Source organism: Erythrolamprus reginae, chromosome 4, assembly GCF_031021105.1.
Source record: "Erythrolamprus reginae isolate rEryReg1 chromosome 4, rEryReg1.hap1, whole genome shotgun sequence".
Lineage (NCBI taxonomy): Eukaryota > Metazoa > Chordata > Lepidosauria > Squamata > Dipsadidae > Erythrolamprus > Erythrolamprus reginae.
The window spans coordinates 111,776,769-111,790,984 of NC_091953.1; the positions used below are offsets into that span (position 1 = coordinate 111,776,769).

The 14,216-nt window shown below is 38.9% G+C and overlaps 1 protein-coding gene across 3 annotated transcripts in view; it reads left to right on the forward strand.

Annotated features, from left to right (window-relative positions):
* The window catches only part of CLYBL (citramalyl-CoA lyase), a 246,210-nt gene that overhangs the window by 203,208 nt on the left and 28,786 nt on the right, over positions 1–14,216 (forward strand). For all 3 annotated transcript variants that reach the window (XM_070751860.1, XM_070751858.1, XM_070751859.1), the window contains exon 3: positions 13,494–13,682. In XM_070751860.1, coding sequence (XP_070607961.1) covers positions 13,494–13,682 — 189 coding nt within the window. The remainder of the gene's footprint in view (positions 1–13,493; positions 13,683–14,216) is intronic.

Consider the following 14,216-nt stretch of genomic DNA (forward strand, 5'->3'; position numbering starts at 1 on the left):
ATAATTTGCTTTGTGCTTTCCACGCTTTCCTTCCTGAGTTACCCCCCCACACCTCAGGCTGGGTAGCTAGGCGAACGGGTGCTGCCAGAAGCATAAATGCTGCCAGCGCCGTTTCACCCATGCCTTGTGCTTGCACCTCAGGTGGGAGGTTGCCGCGTGAGGCTGGAGAGGAGCTGGGCAGGAGAAGGGAAGCTCATCCGAGGCCAAGAAGGAGGAAAGAGGAAAAAAGCAAGGAGCACAGATGCAGCAGCAACAGCAGGGGGGGAAAGGAGAGCTGAGTCGAGACCAGTAATCCAGGAAGTAACAGCCGCCGATCAGCTGGAGTTGCGCACGCATGTTCATTTCTGCCAGTGGAACTGCGTTCTACCCCGTCCTGCCTGCTGCCCACCCCTCAATGTATTGTAAAAATTGGGGATTTGAAGCAGGCAAGGTTACCAGTCACCGCCGCTGCCAGTGCAGTTGCGTGCGCAGCTTTCTGTGACTGAGGGTTGGGCACGCGCACCCCATGAGATTTAGCTTCTGTGCATGCGCAGAAAGCGAAATCTCATGCGAGGATGCTTGTGTGAACAAGATTTCACCGATTTTCAGCAGTTTTTTGCTTTGCGGAAGCAAAGAAATTGCTAAAAATCTGCAAAATCCTATGCACGCGGGTGTCCTCATGCAAGATTTCGATTCCTGCACATGTGCAGAAGCCAAATCTCATGCGGCTACATGGGCCCACCCACCAGTCATTGGGAGCTGCGCAGCTCCATTTTCCCTATCACGCTGTAGAGTCGCCTGTACCGATAGGAACCCAATACTGGTTTGGAGAGGTATTGTAAGTATCTCACCAAAGGAGATGCAGAAAAAGGAACACTGTAGGATCTGTTTCTTTTGCAATAGTAATGGCAGACTTGAATACCACTTCATCATGCTTGACAGCCCTCTCTAGCAGTTAGCAGAGCAGTTAACAGAGTCATCATATGTCCCCGAACAATCTGGGTCCTCATCTTACTGACTTTAGAAGGATGGAAGACTGTGACAGCCTTGATCCAGTGAGAATCAAACTGCTGGCAGTGGGCAGAATTAGCCTGCAATACTGCATTCTAACCACTGTGCCACCACAGCTCTGAATCTTTTAACGTTTTAATCCTGGAGCTATCATACGGGTAGTATTACGGGCCTAATTAATTTTTTTACCTTGTTGCATTCATGAAGATGGGAAATAAAAAGTGGAAAGATATAGCGTATCTACTCAATGGGTATATCAATACGGAAGCTCTTTGAGTCTGCTTCAGCCCTACTTCTGGGCAGGCAACCAATAGGATGCCTTAGTCTTTATTCTGTAATTAATTACGGTACATTCGGAAGGCTCCCAAACATTTCTTTGCCATGTTAATTATTCCTATTTGTGGAAGTGGATCTTTAGGAGAGAAAAAATTATCTGGAGGTATTTATGTGATATGTCTTTAATGTGATTATTTAATTAGTCGTTTTTCTGGTTTCACACAATCCATAAACTAGCCAAGCTTGCTAGTTTCAAACAAAAAGAAAAGGAAAAGACTTATGTCAGTTAGCAACCACTCATTACTTGGACACATATCTTGGTCTGTGCCAAATGATAATTCAACACTGGTTATTCATGTCTTTTCCTGTTGCATCTCTGCCCTTTTAGGAGTTGAAATAAATAATGAGTGTGGACTGGGAATGAACAGGCCATAGAGTAGCGGTGGGTTGTTCTCGGTTTGGCCCGGTTCTTAGAACCGGTAGCACCGGCGGCGGGAGGCTCCGCCCACCCACCCTGAACACTTTTGTGCGTGCACGAACCTGTAGTAAAGGGTTTTAGAACTTACTACTGCCATAGAAATCAATAAAAGTTGTGTCTGCTTGAACTACAAAAAGGATATTGGATAGAAGAATCACGTCTCCAAAAATCCTGAGGACCTTAACTGGTATCAGAATCTTGCGATTAAATGCCATATTTTATTTTATTTTATTTTATTTATTCATTTGTCCAATACACAATACATATGGAAGAAAATAGACATGAAGTAATATATATAAAGATAATATGTAAAAATAGAGGAGAAGATATATGAAAAGAAGAAAATATATATGATATATGAGATAAAGGAAAGACAATTGGACAGGGGACGAAAGGCACACTATGTACGCCCCTTAATATTTCAAAAAATACAAAATTGCTTCTGAAAATAGTTTCTTAGTCTCAGTTGGGTTACAAGATTTTAAAAAGAAAAAAAAATACATATTCAGAAATTTAAATACGATGGAAAATAAGATGTGTTGCTTTAATTGGAATACAGAAGGCTTCTTAAATCCTTCCATGTTTACAAATGTTGCTTATGCAACTTTGGATGAAAGGTAGGGTTGATGTCTGTTTTTCATTTGTTAAAAAAGGAGGAGTAATCTCACAAAAGGAATGGATAATCCTGGCTTTCTATTCTTTGCCGGAAAAGTGGCGTTATTCATGCAATAAATACATCGTTTATTTTATTTGGGGCAGGATCTCCAGATTCAATTTCGACTGCTTCCTTAATATGTTTTTTAGCTTTGGAGAATAGGAAAGAGCCATTACAAACTACATTTCAAGATGCTTTTTTTAGAACAAAAGTGGTAGCTAAATTGTTCTCATTATTTGCCTTCACCCACCTATTCCTTTCTGCTTTTAAAAAAAAACCAAAACAATAATGTGATTATTTGTCCCAGTCGCTTTCTCAGCAGGGAAATGGGAAAGAAAATGACCAGGCTGTTTAGACATGTCATTTCTAGAGAAGGGGCATCAGTTTGTTAAATAAGTTTTGCTCTTGGCACCAAGTAATCCTGCAGAACTAATGGCCTCCTTAAGAAATATGTAGGATGTTTTTTGACAAAGGAAAAGCCGAAATCCAGAGTATGGTGACTCTTGGTATAGACAAGAGACAAAAGCCTCAGCAGTGTCAGGCTGAATAAACAAACCACTACAGGGGCTAACATTAAATCATAATTGCATGTTTTATCATGTCAGTCCTGTCACAAAACAGCTAACTCTAGCTGCGACTACAGTAATTAATTTTCTACTGCCATCTGAAATATATGGAGTTACCCTTAACTATCGGGCAGAAGCTACAATCTGCTTGCCAGTATACCAGATCAGATTTTTTAACATTTCATGCACTGAAAGGTACTGTAATTAAACAGTCTTCTTGGGGTGCCATTCCAGCTCACATACCCGAACAAAGCCCGATTTTGATCTAAGCTTCTTTATTATATTTAGCACCATTAATTTGTCCATTACTTTCTGACGTTTACTGGCATTTACCTCTGCAAGCGCCACATGTCATAGAACAATTATTTTTTCCCCTCCTTCCCCCCCTCCTGTCTTATGGCAGTAGCTTTTGGGGATGGTCAACTCCGCCCAAAACTAACAAAGAACCACTATCACCATTATTGCCAGTCCAGTAAAAAAAAAAAAAAGTTTCCGAGACCGCCTGCTGCCGCACGAATCCCAGCGACCGATTAGGTCCCACAGAGTGGGCCTTCTCCGGGTCCCGTCAACTAAACAATGTCGGTTGGCGGGCCCCAGGGGAAGAGCCTTCTTTGTGGCGGCCCCGGCCCTCTGGAACCAACTCCCCCCGGAGATTAGAACTGCCCCCACCCTCCTTGCCTTTCGTAAGCTCCTTAAGACCCACCTTTGTCGTCAGGCATGGGGGAACTGAGATATCCCCCCCTGGCATATACAATTTATGAATGGTATGTTTGTATGTATGTGTGTTTAGAAAATGGGGTCTTTTAAATATTTTTAAACAGTAATTTAGATTTGTTGTAAATTGTTTTCACTTTGTTGTGAGCCGCCCCGAGTCTGCGGAGAGGGGCGGCATACAAACCTAAATAATAAATAAATAAATAAATAAACAAAATAAATGTTTACCAAAACGGTTTTTTTCCTTGGGACCTGGTGTCTTTACCAAATCTACCTCAATGAATCTATTTTTTCCCCCACATCTGGGAAAAATGATCAATAAAGACATTATTGCTGACCAACAGCTTTTATTTTCATTTTCAATCTCAGGGGGCACAATCTGAGGTTAGTTGGAGGAACGATCCGAAGCAATGTGAGAAAATATTATTTTACTGAAAGAGGTGGTTGGTAAATCCACACCAATCACGCAGATGTGGTTAGTAAAGCCACAGTAACTGAATTTAAACATGTCTGGGATATCCATCCTAAAATAAAATACAGGAAATAGTATAAGGGCAGAGTAGATGGACCTTGAGGTCTTTTTCTGCCGTCAATCTTCTATATTTTTCCAGTTCTGGGCCCGCTGATTTCAAAATGGAAGGACGTGTCTATACTAAGATTACGTCTTGTGACTTCTTGCTTAGGATGCTAATTCAGACATTGTGCGATCGTGCTGTTAGTTAAGGCAGTGTTTTTCAACCAGTGTGCCGTGGCACACTAGTGTGCGCGCGAGACATGGTCAGGTGTGCCGCGAAGCTCAGCAAGAGAGAGAAAGAGAAAGAAAAAGAAAGCAAGAGAGAGAGAGAGAGAGAGAAAGAGAGAGAGAGAGCAAGAGAGAAAGAGAGAGAAAGAAAGAAAGAGAAAGAGAGGCAGGGAAGGAGGGAGAGATAGAAAGAGAGCAAAAAAGAGGAAGGAAGGAAGGAAGAGGGATGGACAGAGAGGGGAAGGAAGGAAGAGAGAGAAAGAGGGAGAGAAATAGAGCGAAAGGGAGGAAGAGAGGTAACTTTTTTGTCCAAACTTTTTTTAGCCCCCCCCCCCCCCCCCGCTCAATGTGCCCCATAATTTTGTATATGTAAAAAATGTGCCGCAGCTCAAAAAAGGTTGAAAATCACTGAGTTAAGGCATTTGTTTTGGGGTGTTTGCATTTGATAGTTTTGCAAATAAGCCTATGAGGCTTCATCTTTAACAACGTCCTTTTATTCCTCGGTCTGTCTTATCCTATATGACTGCAGAACTGAGATCTCTTTAATCCCTGAAAAGTTTGGAGCTAATGAAATAACTGCTGAGCTGCCGTCGCTGAGTTTGGTCCTGAGCTATACTGTACTTCACACTCGATTTATTCTCCAGATGGCAAAGTCTGGGCAGCCCCGCTGTGAAGACCCACCTCGTCCATTGGAGTGTAAAAGTAGATGGATATTGTTTTCTTTGCAGATGATTCAGAACTAGTAACTTGTGAAGATGCTGGTTATTAGCATTAATGGTTGCCAATTGAACCAAATGCATGTATATTCCTTAATTTCAATCTCTGTTTATTGTGGTGATTCATCAGCAGTGCACAGGTAGGCAAAATGGTTGCATTTCCACCGTGTAGTAACAAACATTACTGTGAACATTAGGTTAGAGATAAATATTAAAAGGATATGATTAATAGCAAATGCTTGCATTTTTAAAATATCTCTCTGAGCATTTTGTGCTTAAAGCAGATGTATTCATCAATGTGCTATCATACTATTATTAGAGTTTGCAGCATACTTTTTCATCTATCTCCATGCAGTCAACATAGAATCTAGATGTTAAAGTTCACTTTTGGGTTATTCATTGCTTGGGCAAGTGACAATTACAACTCTAAAAGACATTTGAGTTGTACTACTGTAGTAGGATCTCAAGGAGCTTTAGAATAAAGACATACTAAGCAGAAAAACATTGCTGTAGCATAGAGGTGGAAAAAGAGAGCTTGATTCAGAACTAAAATTTAAGATGATACAGTATATTGTTATGTGTGGCATATCACGACTAAAGCTGCAGAGGGAAAGAGGGATAATTATATGCTTGTACACATAAATTTTAACAAATGCAAAAAAGAATTGCATGAACCATTGCATATCATTGATTCCAAAATGTAGTAGTAGGGTCCCATGAACTTAACACACATGAGACTTGGCCTAATCAGTATGGAGAAGACAGACTGGCCTTATGCCTTCAAAAAATCTAATTTGAAAAGCATTTACAGCATCCACAGGGCAGGACAAGGGGGCAACCAAATAGCGAAACATAAATTGTAATGTAACAATGCAAACTCCATTCTTTACACCCTGTGTGTGGCACTACAATGTAAGTAAATAAGGACAGAGCTTGTGATTTTACAGTACACATTTATTTTATCATTTTGGTATCCTTGTTGCGAATTTTTTATTTATTTTTATTTATTTATTTTGTCCAATACACAATGAGGGTTTTAGTAGGTATCTATATACACATAGTAAAATACATGATCAAGGTTTCGAGAAAATGTTAAACATCTCTCTAGTTTTTCCAGGAATTACTTCCAATCCTAAACATTTAGATCAAGAAATGAATTGAACTGATTTTTGTGGCATATATTTCCACGTAAATGTGTTGATTGCTTCCTTTCTGTATTAGGCTCAACGAGTCCAGAATTCCAGAGACATTCAATTTGTACGCAAAGCTCATTCAACTCTACAGGGTCTTTCTTGTAGCGAACAAAGGGGCTATCTTACATGGCCGATGTAGACTCTTGTCATAGAATGTAGGTTTTTAAATAGGTTTTTATGAGTAAAACTGGGCCTTCCTTAACTCCTTAATGTGGAGTTAATAGCCAAAGTATGCAGTTTCCCTCTGAAATATCTTTCACAAAAGCCCCTTGTGGTAATGGAATAATAGCACTTCTACTGCTATAGGATTGGTGAATATGAATGGCCAAGATGGTTTATTTAGATTATCTTTCACAAAGATGAATATAATTATCCCAGGATAATGTTGCAGGATCCAATCTAGAGGTTTCTTTCGAGCTTTTGGATTCATGCTGGACTAGAGCCCGTCTTCAGGACCTTCTCTTTAACAGCATGTGCTTTGTGCTATTTTGTGTATTTTATTATCTTTTACTTACAAAGATTACCTTTCCAAGGAGCTTCTAGCACAGGAAGTAACAACTAAGATTAAAAACCCTTGTAAAGATTGTACACTAACACTGGATTACAGGAAGAGATAAGAAAAAAATTGTTTTGATGTAATGCATCACACAATATTGTCAACCAAATTATTTTCAGTCTGTTGCTTTATATTGTTCTTTTGTATGGATGTGAATTGTTAGCATTAACTTTGGGCTCAAGTGGATTCATGTTCAGACTCTACCACAAAAAATTCACTTGGGATTTTGGGCCACTTATACTCCTTCAGTCCCTGCCTATCTTGCTGGTTATTGCTGCGAGGATACAATGAAGATAAATTCTCTGTGATCTTAGAAGAAAGATAGAAATCAAATATATAAACATAAATGTTGGGTTGTGGTGTGGTTAGCTCGGGCCCTGCTCCTGCCCCAAGGACTGTGGATGTGGGGGAGACATCCACATGCTGCAGGCCTGTTTTGCCCCCCCCCCCCGGTGGAATCTGCTGATGAAGGCTCCTCTGACCAAGAAGACATGAGTGACAGGGAGGAGGAGAGTGGGGCAGACAGCTCAGAAGGAGATCAATTATCTAGCTCCTCCTTGGATTCAGAACAAGAGTTAATGATACAGCCACGCATGCGGAGAGCGATGCATAGGCAACAACAACTGAGAGATTATTATCAAAGAAAATGAGGCCACCCGTGGTTGGGTGGGGCTGTGGTAATTAGTGAGGCTGCTATAAATAGCAGCCTATGGGTTTGGCCATTGTGGAGGATTATCTGATAGCTGTGTTTCGTGACTGCTTTACTGACTTTGACTTTTTGTGTGCTGATTTTTCCCCGCTTTGAAACTAAACCAGATTACTATAAAACATGGGCAAAATTTTATGATTGGCTAAAGAAAAGAACAATAAAGAAATAAATAAAAATTTATGCAAAGCAACACGTCAAATAAAAGAATGCAAAAATTAATATTATGTAAAAAAGTGTAATTCTCTGATCAAACATCCAAAAAAAAAAAGTGGGGAAACTTTCATTTCCCAAATGTTGTATGTACTGTATATGTTTTTATGTATGTTTTTTCTTTTCTCTTGTATGTCACATTTGCAAAATAAAATAAAAATAATAATTTAAAAAAAAAGAAACTAAACCAGAGCAAAGTGTGTTTCACTTTGTGAAAGAAGGACTGTGAATTGCCTCACAGCTGCAAGCTAAGTATCACAGAACTGATAAGGGACTTGTACAAATTACCTGTTTGGAGACGAGTGCTCTTTGCTATACCAAAAGAGGGCTTGGTTTAAGTGAATTTTCATTATAAAGAACATTGTTTTGAATTTTCAAACGTGTGTGTGTCTGAAATTTGTACCTGTGCATTTTTGGGAAGATTCTACCAGAGAGCCCGACAGAACAGGTTGTATGATATGCAAAAACAGATATTGAATAAAACTCTGTGTTTTATATACTGGTCAAAAAAATAAAGGGAACACTTAAACAACAGAATATAACTCCAAATAAATCAAACTTCTGTCAAACTGTCCATTTAGGAAGCAACACTGATTGACAATCAATTTCATTTTGTTGTCAGCACATTCAAGTTTGTACAGAACAAAGTATTCAATGAGAATATTTCATTCATTTAGATCTAGGATGTTTTATTTGAGTGTCCTTTTTTTTTTTTAGCAGTGTATAATACACATTGGTCTCCACAAATGGTAACACCCAGTTGGCTTTACCGGTTTATAATTAAGCAGGTTTAAGCCTGATTAAATATTTGGATGGGGTTCCTCCAGATAATACCAAAACTAGAGGCTAGAAGGTGGTTAAGCATAGCTGCCAGAAAATTAGGCAGACAGCTGTGTCACTGAAATTGTGAGAAGACAGAAATGACTTGTTTTTTTTCAAATTAAGGACCCAAAACATTCTACTAATTGAAATGGTAAGAACACTTCTTTATTCCTCCTCCATTTTAGAAGTTCTATAATTTGTTAAATAAAGAAAAGGCTATTATTTCATGGTCTTTCTCCAGCTCCTTTTCAACGTGTTCCACTGAATGACCTGTACATAGTGATTATGCGTGGGAAGTTAAGACTACTAAAACTCAGTGCCCTTATTGCTGTTAATGATGAAAACTTGAGATAAATGATCTAAAAATAATAACACGGAATCAATGAATGCCGAAAATCACAACAGCTTCTAGAAGTACCAAATGTGCATTCCTTGACAATTTTTGATTAAAGCCTAATTAGAAAATATAATAAAGTAACAGTGTGACGGTGTTGCTAAGTAATCGTATTTCCTTCGAAAACGGACAATGCTAGAATGCATTGGTTTTTATCAGATATCTCTCATGCACTCAACAGATGGCACGAGCACAAAATCTCTCACAGTAACACATTTTCCTGTTGAAATATAATGAAGAACAGTAATTTCATTGCTGGTTGGTTATTTTGAGCTGTTTTATAGAGAAGGGACATATTTGAAGATTACCAACAGCAGCAGACTGATAGACAAGTTCTCAGTGAGGTGGTTAATCTACGTCCAAGCTTTATCAGTTGTGATTTCTGGTGGGTGGACAGGGTTCATGCTTAGCTGACGGCTTCTTTGTAAAAGTAATTATTTCTATATAGAAGACAGGTAGTTCAGCAGCATTTAATTGCTATGTCAGCGTTCCAAATAACATCCGAGAAATAAATCAGGGTCCAAACCTTGGCTTCCTTCCAAGTTCCAATTTATTGACAGAAACATGTTAGTTACGAACTGTAGTCATCCCAATACTAGCTTTTCCTACAGTTTTCCCCCCTGGTTAAGGTTCATCCTTTGTCTCCGCACCCACAAGTTCATCACATGGACCACTCCCACACAGTACTACAGTGGTACCTCTACATACGAACTTAATTCGTTCCGTGACCAGGTTCTTAAGTAGAAAAGTTAGTAAGAAGAAGCAATTTTCCCCATAGGAATCAATGTAAAAGCAAATAATATGTGCGATTGGGGAAACCACAGGGAGGGTGGAGGCCCTGTTTCCTCCCAGAAGATTCCTAGAGAGGCCCCACGGAGGCTTCTCCCTGCCTTTTCCGGCTCTGTTTCCTCCCAGTAGATTCCTAGAGGGACCCCAAGGAGGCTTCTCCCTGCCTTTTCCGGTTACAATTTTGGAGGCTCCGGTTTATAAGTGGAAAATGGTTCTTGAGAAGAAGCAAAAAAATCTTGAACACCTGGTTCTTATCTAGAAAAGTTCTTAAGTAGAGGCCTTTGTAGGTGGAGGTACCGCTGTATTCTACTTGTGGAAGGCCAAAGTCTCTAACTCAAAATGATGGCTTCGGCCTGGCGTGCTAATGGAGCCCAAAATTTCCAAGCTTAAAACCTACCTTTGATTAACAATACAGGCAGGCAGGCAGGCAGGCAGGCAGGCAGAGAAATGCTCCTAATTCACTAAGAATGTGCCTAGAAATCTCCCCATCTGTGGCATATTGAAGTAACACAGATAAAAGGGACGGTAAATCTCATCTGATGATTGTTTGTAGAGTCATTAGCCTTCTTCCTTTTTCACACTTTCTGAGAGGGACATTGCTTTCTTCTCTCTAAACTTACATTTGTGCCAATATATGTTCTCATAAATCAATGCATCTAACAGTGCATGGTTTATACCAGTCTTACGAAGCTTATCCTGACCAGTCCTGACAATTGTAAACTACTGTTTTCTCAGACTCTCTAACATAATGCAGAACACATTTTTAAATATTTTCTTTCTCTATTTCCAAGGCTGGCTTGAAGTCTTGTTTCAACCTTAATCCACTGCTCAAAAAAAATAAAGGGAACACTTAAACAACACAATATAACTCCCAAGTAAATCAAACTTCTGTGAAATCAAACTGTCCATTAGGAAGCAACTCTGACTGACAATCAATTTCACGTGCTGTTGTGCACATTCAACTTTGTACAGAACAAAGTATTCAATGAGAATATTTCATTCATTCAGATCTAGGATGTTTTATTTGAGTGTTCCCTTTATTTTTTTTGAGCAGTATATTCCTAGTGCACCTAACATAGTATAATGTGAGAAATGTTCTCTTCACTGTAAACGTGATTAATCTTTTCAAGATTGACATTCAGTTATTGGGATTATATGTTCGCTAATGGACCGAGTTAATTCCTCTGTCCTTGAATTACATTTCTCATCAGTACTTGGCCAAAGTTAATGAATAATGAAGATCAATCATGTATGAGCAGAGTTGCTTTTTCACTTCTGGACGCAATCATATTTTTATTAGATAATTGATATACATACAAATATCAATACACCAGGGTGATTCGACACAAAAATATGTAACCCTTCCCTGGTGCAGAGCTGAAAGGATTGGATACTGTAGCCTAGAGGTTAAATCTCTGCCTTACAAGGCAAAGGTTGCAGGTTCAAGTCCCAGTGAGGGTATGATGAGGCCAAAATAAGGCCAAAATAGATCTATCCTAGTCTCCCTTAATTTTCAAATTCAGCAAAAAACATGTGACACATACAGATAGAATTGTTGGCTATCAATAAAATTAACTGCTTTGGAAATGGCCCTGGGTTGGGCTGAGGCAAATAAGGAGCTGTGATGTTCCTTCAATACACCAGGGTGATTCAACACAAAAATATGTAACCCTTCCCTGGTGCAGAACTTGAAGGGATTGGATACTGTAGCCTAGAGGTTAATTCTCTGCCTTACAAGGCAAAGGTTGCAGGTTCAAGTCCCAGTGAGGGTATGGCTAGCTGATGAGGCCGAAATAAGGCTGAAATAGATCTATCCTAGTCTCCCTTAATTTTCAAATTCAGCAAAAAACATGTGGCATATAATTAGATCACTGATATATATATCACTGATATATATGTAGGTAGGTAGGTAGGCACGTATGTGTATATGTATATGTATGTATGTAATATATGAAGGGAGACTAGTATAGATCTATTTCAAGATTGTTTCCTCTCATCAGCTAGCCATGCCCTCACTGAGTTTTGATCCTACAGCCTCTGCCTATAAGGGAGAGAATTAACCTCTGGGCCTCAGGATCTCATCCTTTCAGCTTTGTACCAGGGAAGTGTTATATGTTTTTTTCTGTTGAATCACCCAAGTATACCCAAATATGGGAGGAGCTTAATGCTTCCTTTTGCCTCTCAGCCCAACCCAGGGCCATATCTTTTTTTCTTTTATGTTCATAGCCGACAAACTATATTCTGTATGTGTAACATATTTTTGCTCAATTGAAAACGAAGGGAGACTAGTATAGATCTATTTTGAGGTTGTTTCCTCTCATCAACTAGCCGTAACCTCACTGGGTATTATCATATATACGATAATATATAAATTATTATTATGATAATACTGTGGAAATAGCCATCTATTTATTTCATTTATATATTTATTAAATTTATGGCTTCCTATCTCTCGAAAGGTGACTCTGGGCAGTACTCAACAAGCAATAAAGCTACATATTAAAAAACACACAGCTACAACAAATATAAAAATCAGACTTAAAGTGTCATAAAAACAAAGATTCCAGATTCTAAGATTTTTGGGGAGGGGTAAGGGAGCTATTTTCCAATTTAGTATATAATTTTAGGGTAGAGGGCCAGTGGATATGGAACCATGATAGAAACCTGGAGTGCTAGTCTTGTTATAGGCATGAAAGTCATTCTCTCTCTCAGCACATGATTTCAAGCTCAGGTGACAAGCCAGTCGTCAATCAATTCCTGTTGCAACCAAATGGATCAATACTCAGTTGATATTTACAAAATGGAGTTTGTACTTATGAGAAAATGCTAGGAAGAAAATATATAGCCTTATGATTCTTCAATGGGATTGTCCCAACCAGGTGCTGATCAGATCCAACTCTGTTCAACTTGTTCAAGTTAAAGTGCTGTAGCTGCTGCCATCTGCTATGATTGACAAATATTAAATTGTGGCTAAGCCTAATTGCTTTTTTTTTTTAAGTATAGCACCTGAGCATGTGTGTCTACAATGTATGGTCAAAAACATCAAGATAGCACATACATATACAGTGGCACCTCTGCCTAAGAACGCCTCTACTTACGAACTTTTCTAGATAAGAACCAGGTGTTCAAGATTTTTTTGCCTCTTCTCAAGAACCATTTTCCACTTACAAATCGGACCCTCCAAAACTGTAACCGCAAAAGGCAGGGAGAATCCTCCATGGGGCCTTTCTAGGAATCTCCTGGGAGGAAACAGGGCCAGAAAAGGCGGGGAGAAGCCTCTGTGGGGCCTCTCTAGGAATCTCCTGGGGGAAAACAGACCTCCACCCTCACTGTAATTTCCCCAATCGCACACATTATTTGCTTTTACATTGATTCCTATGGGAAAAATTGATTCTTCTTACAAACTTTTCTACTTAAGAACCTGGTCATGGAATGAATTAAGTTCGTAAATAGAGGTACCACTGTACATGAAAAAAAAAAGAATTTCATCAAATTGACATTTTTGACAACATCCCAAGGATACTTTTGCAATTAGATGAACTCACCCAATCTTATATCATGATCTGTAACGCAGGTGAATTTCTCCATTGTTCACTTAATTAAACTTGATTTTTAAAAACTTAGTTCTCAGTAAAGCGATGCATTTGATTTCTCTTTATCTTTTTCACACACAAAAAAAATAGGCAGAAGCTAGAATAAAAACCGTGGAAGCCCTTGAGAACTTTGACTTTGGTCAGACGGAGAAGTGTGTTAGGATCAATTCAGTGTCTAGTGGTCTTGCAGAAGAAGATATGAAGATCATTTTGAAATCCAAGATTCTTCCTACTAGCCTGATGCTCCCGAAGGTTGACAACGTAGAAGAAATTAAATGGGTGAGTTTTATCTGCTACCATCTCAGATAAAGTCTTGCATCCAATTTCAGAAGCCGCCCCGAGTCTTCGGAGAGGGGCGGCATACAAATCCAAATAATAAATAAAATAAAGAAAGAAACAAACAAAATGATATCATGAAGCAAATTTGAAATATTTCTGCTGCTAGTACTTGATTCAGTTCATCTACTGTGTAATTTACCTATTTTCTTTTGGAATATCAAAAAGTAATTTATCTTCTCTTAAGCAAAAATTAAATCAGATTTGAGAATTGTGATGGTTGTCCTATGCAGTTCTGAGATATTGAGCATAGTAGACTTTCTTAGCAAGAGAGAACCACATCACATGAATACATTTAAAACTCTGTTTTCAAGACCCACAGGACAAAGAGATTAGCAGATGCATTATGTGTATATAAAAGGAGGTGGATTTAGAAATGCAATATTGATATATTATGATTCAGTTTGGACAAAGTAAAATGAAACAAAAACTGTTAAGAATCAGTGTTCCTGCTCATTAAACTTGAAGCCTAACAGT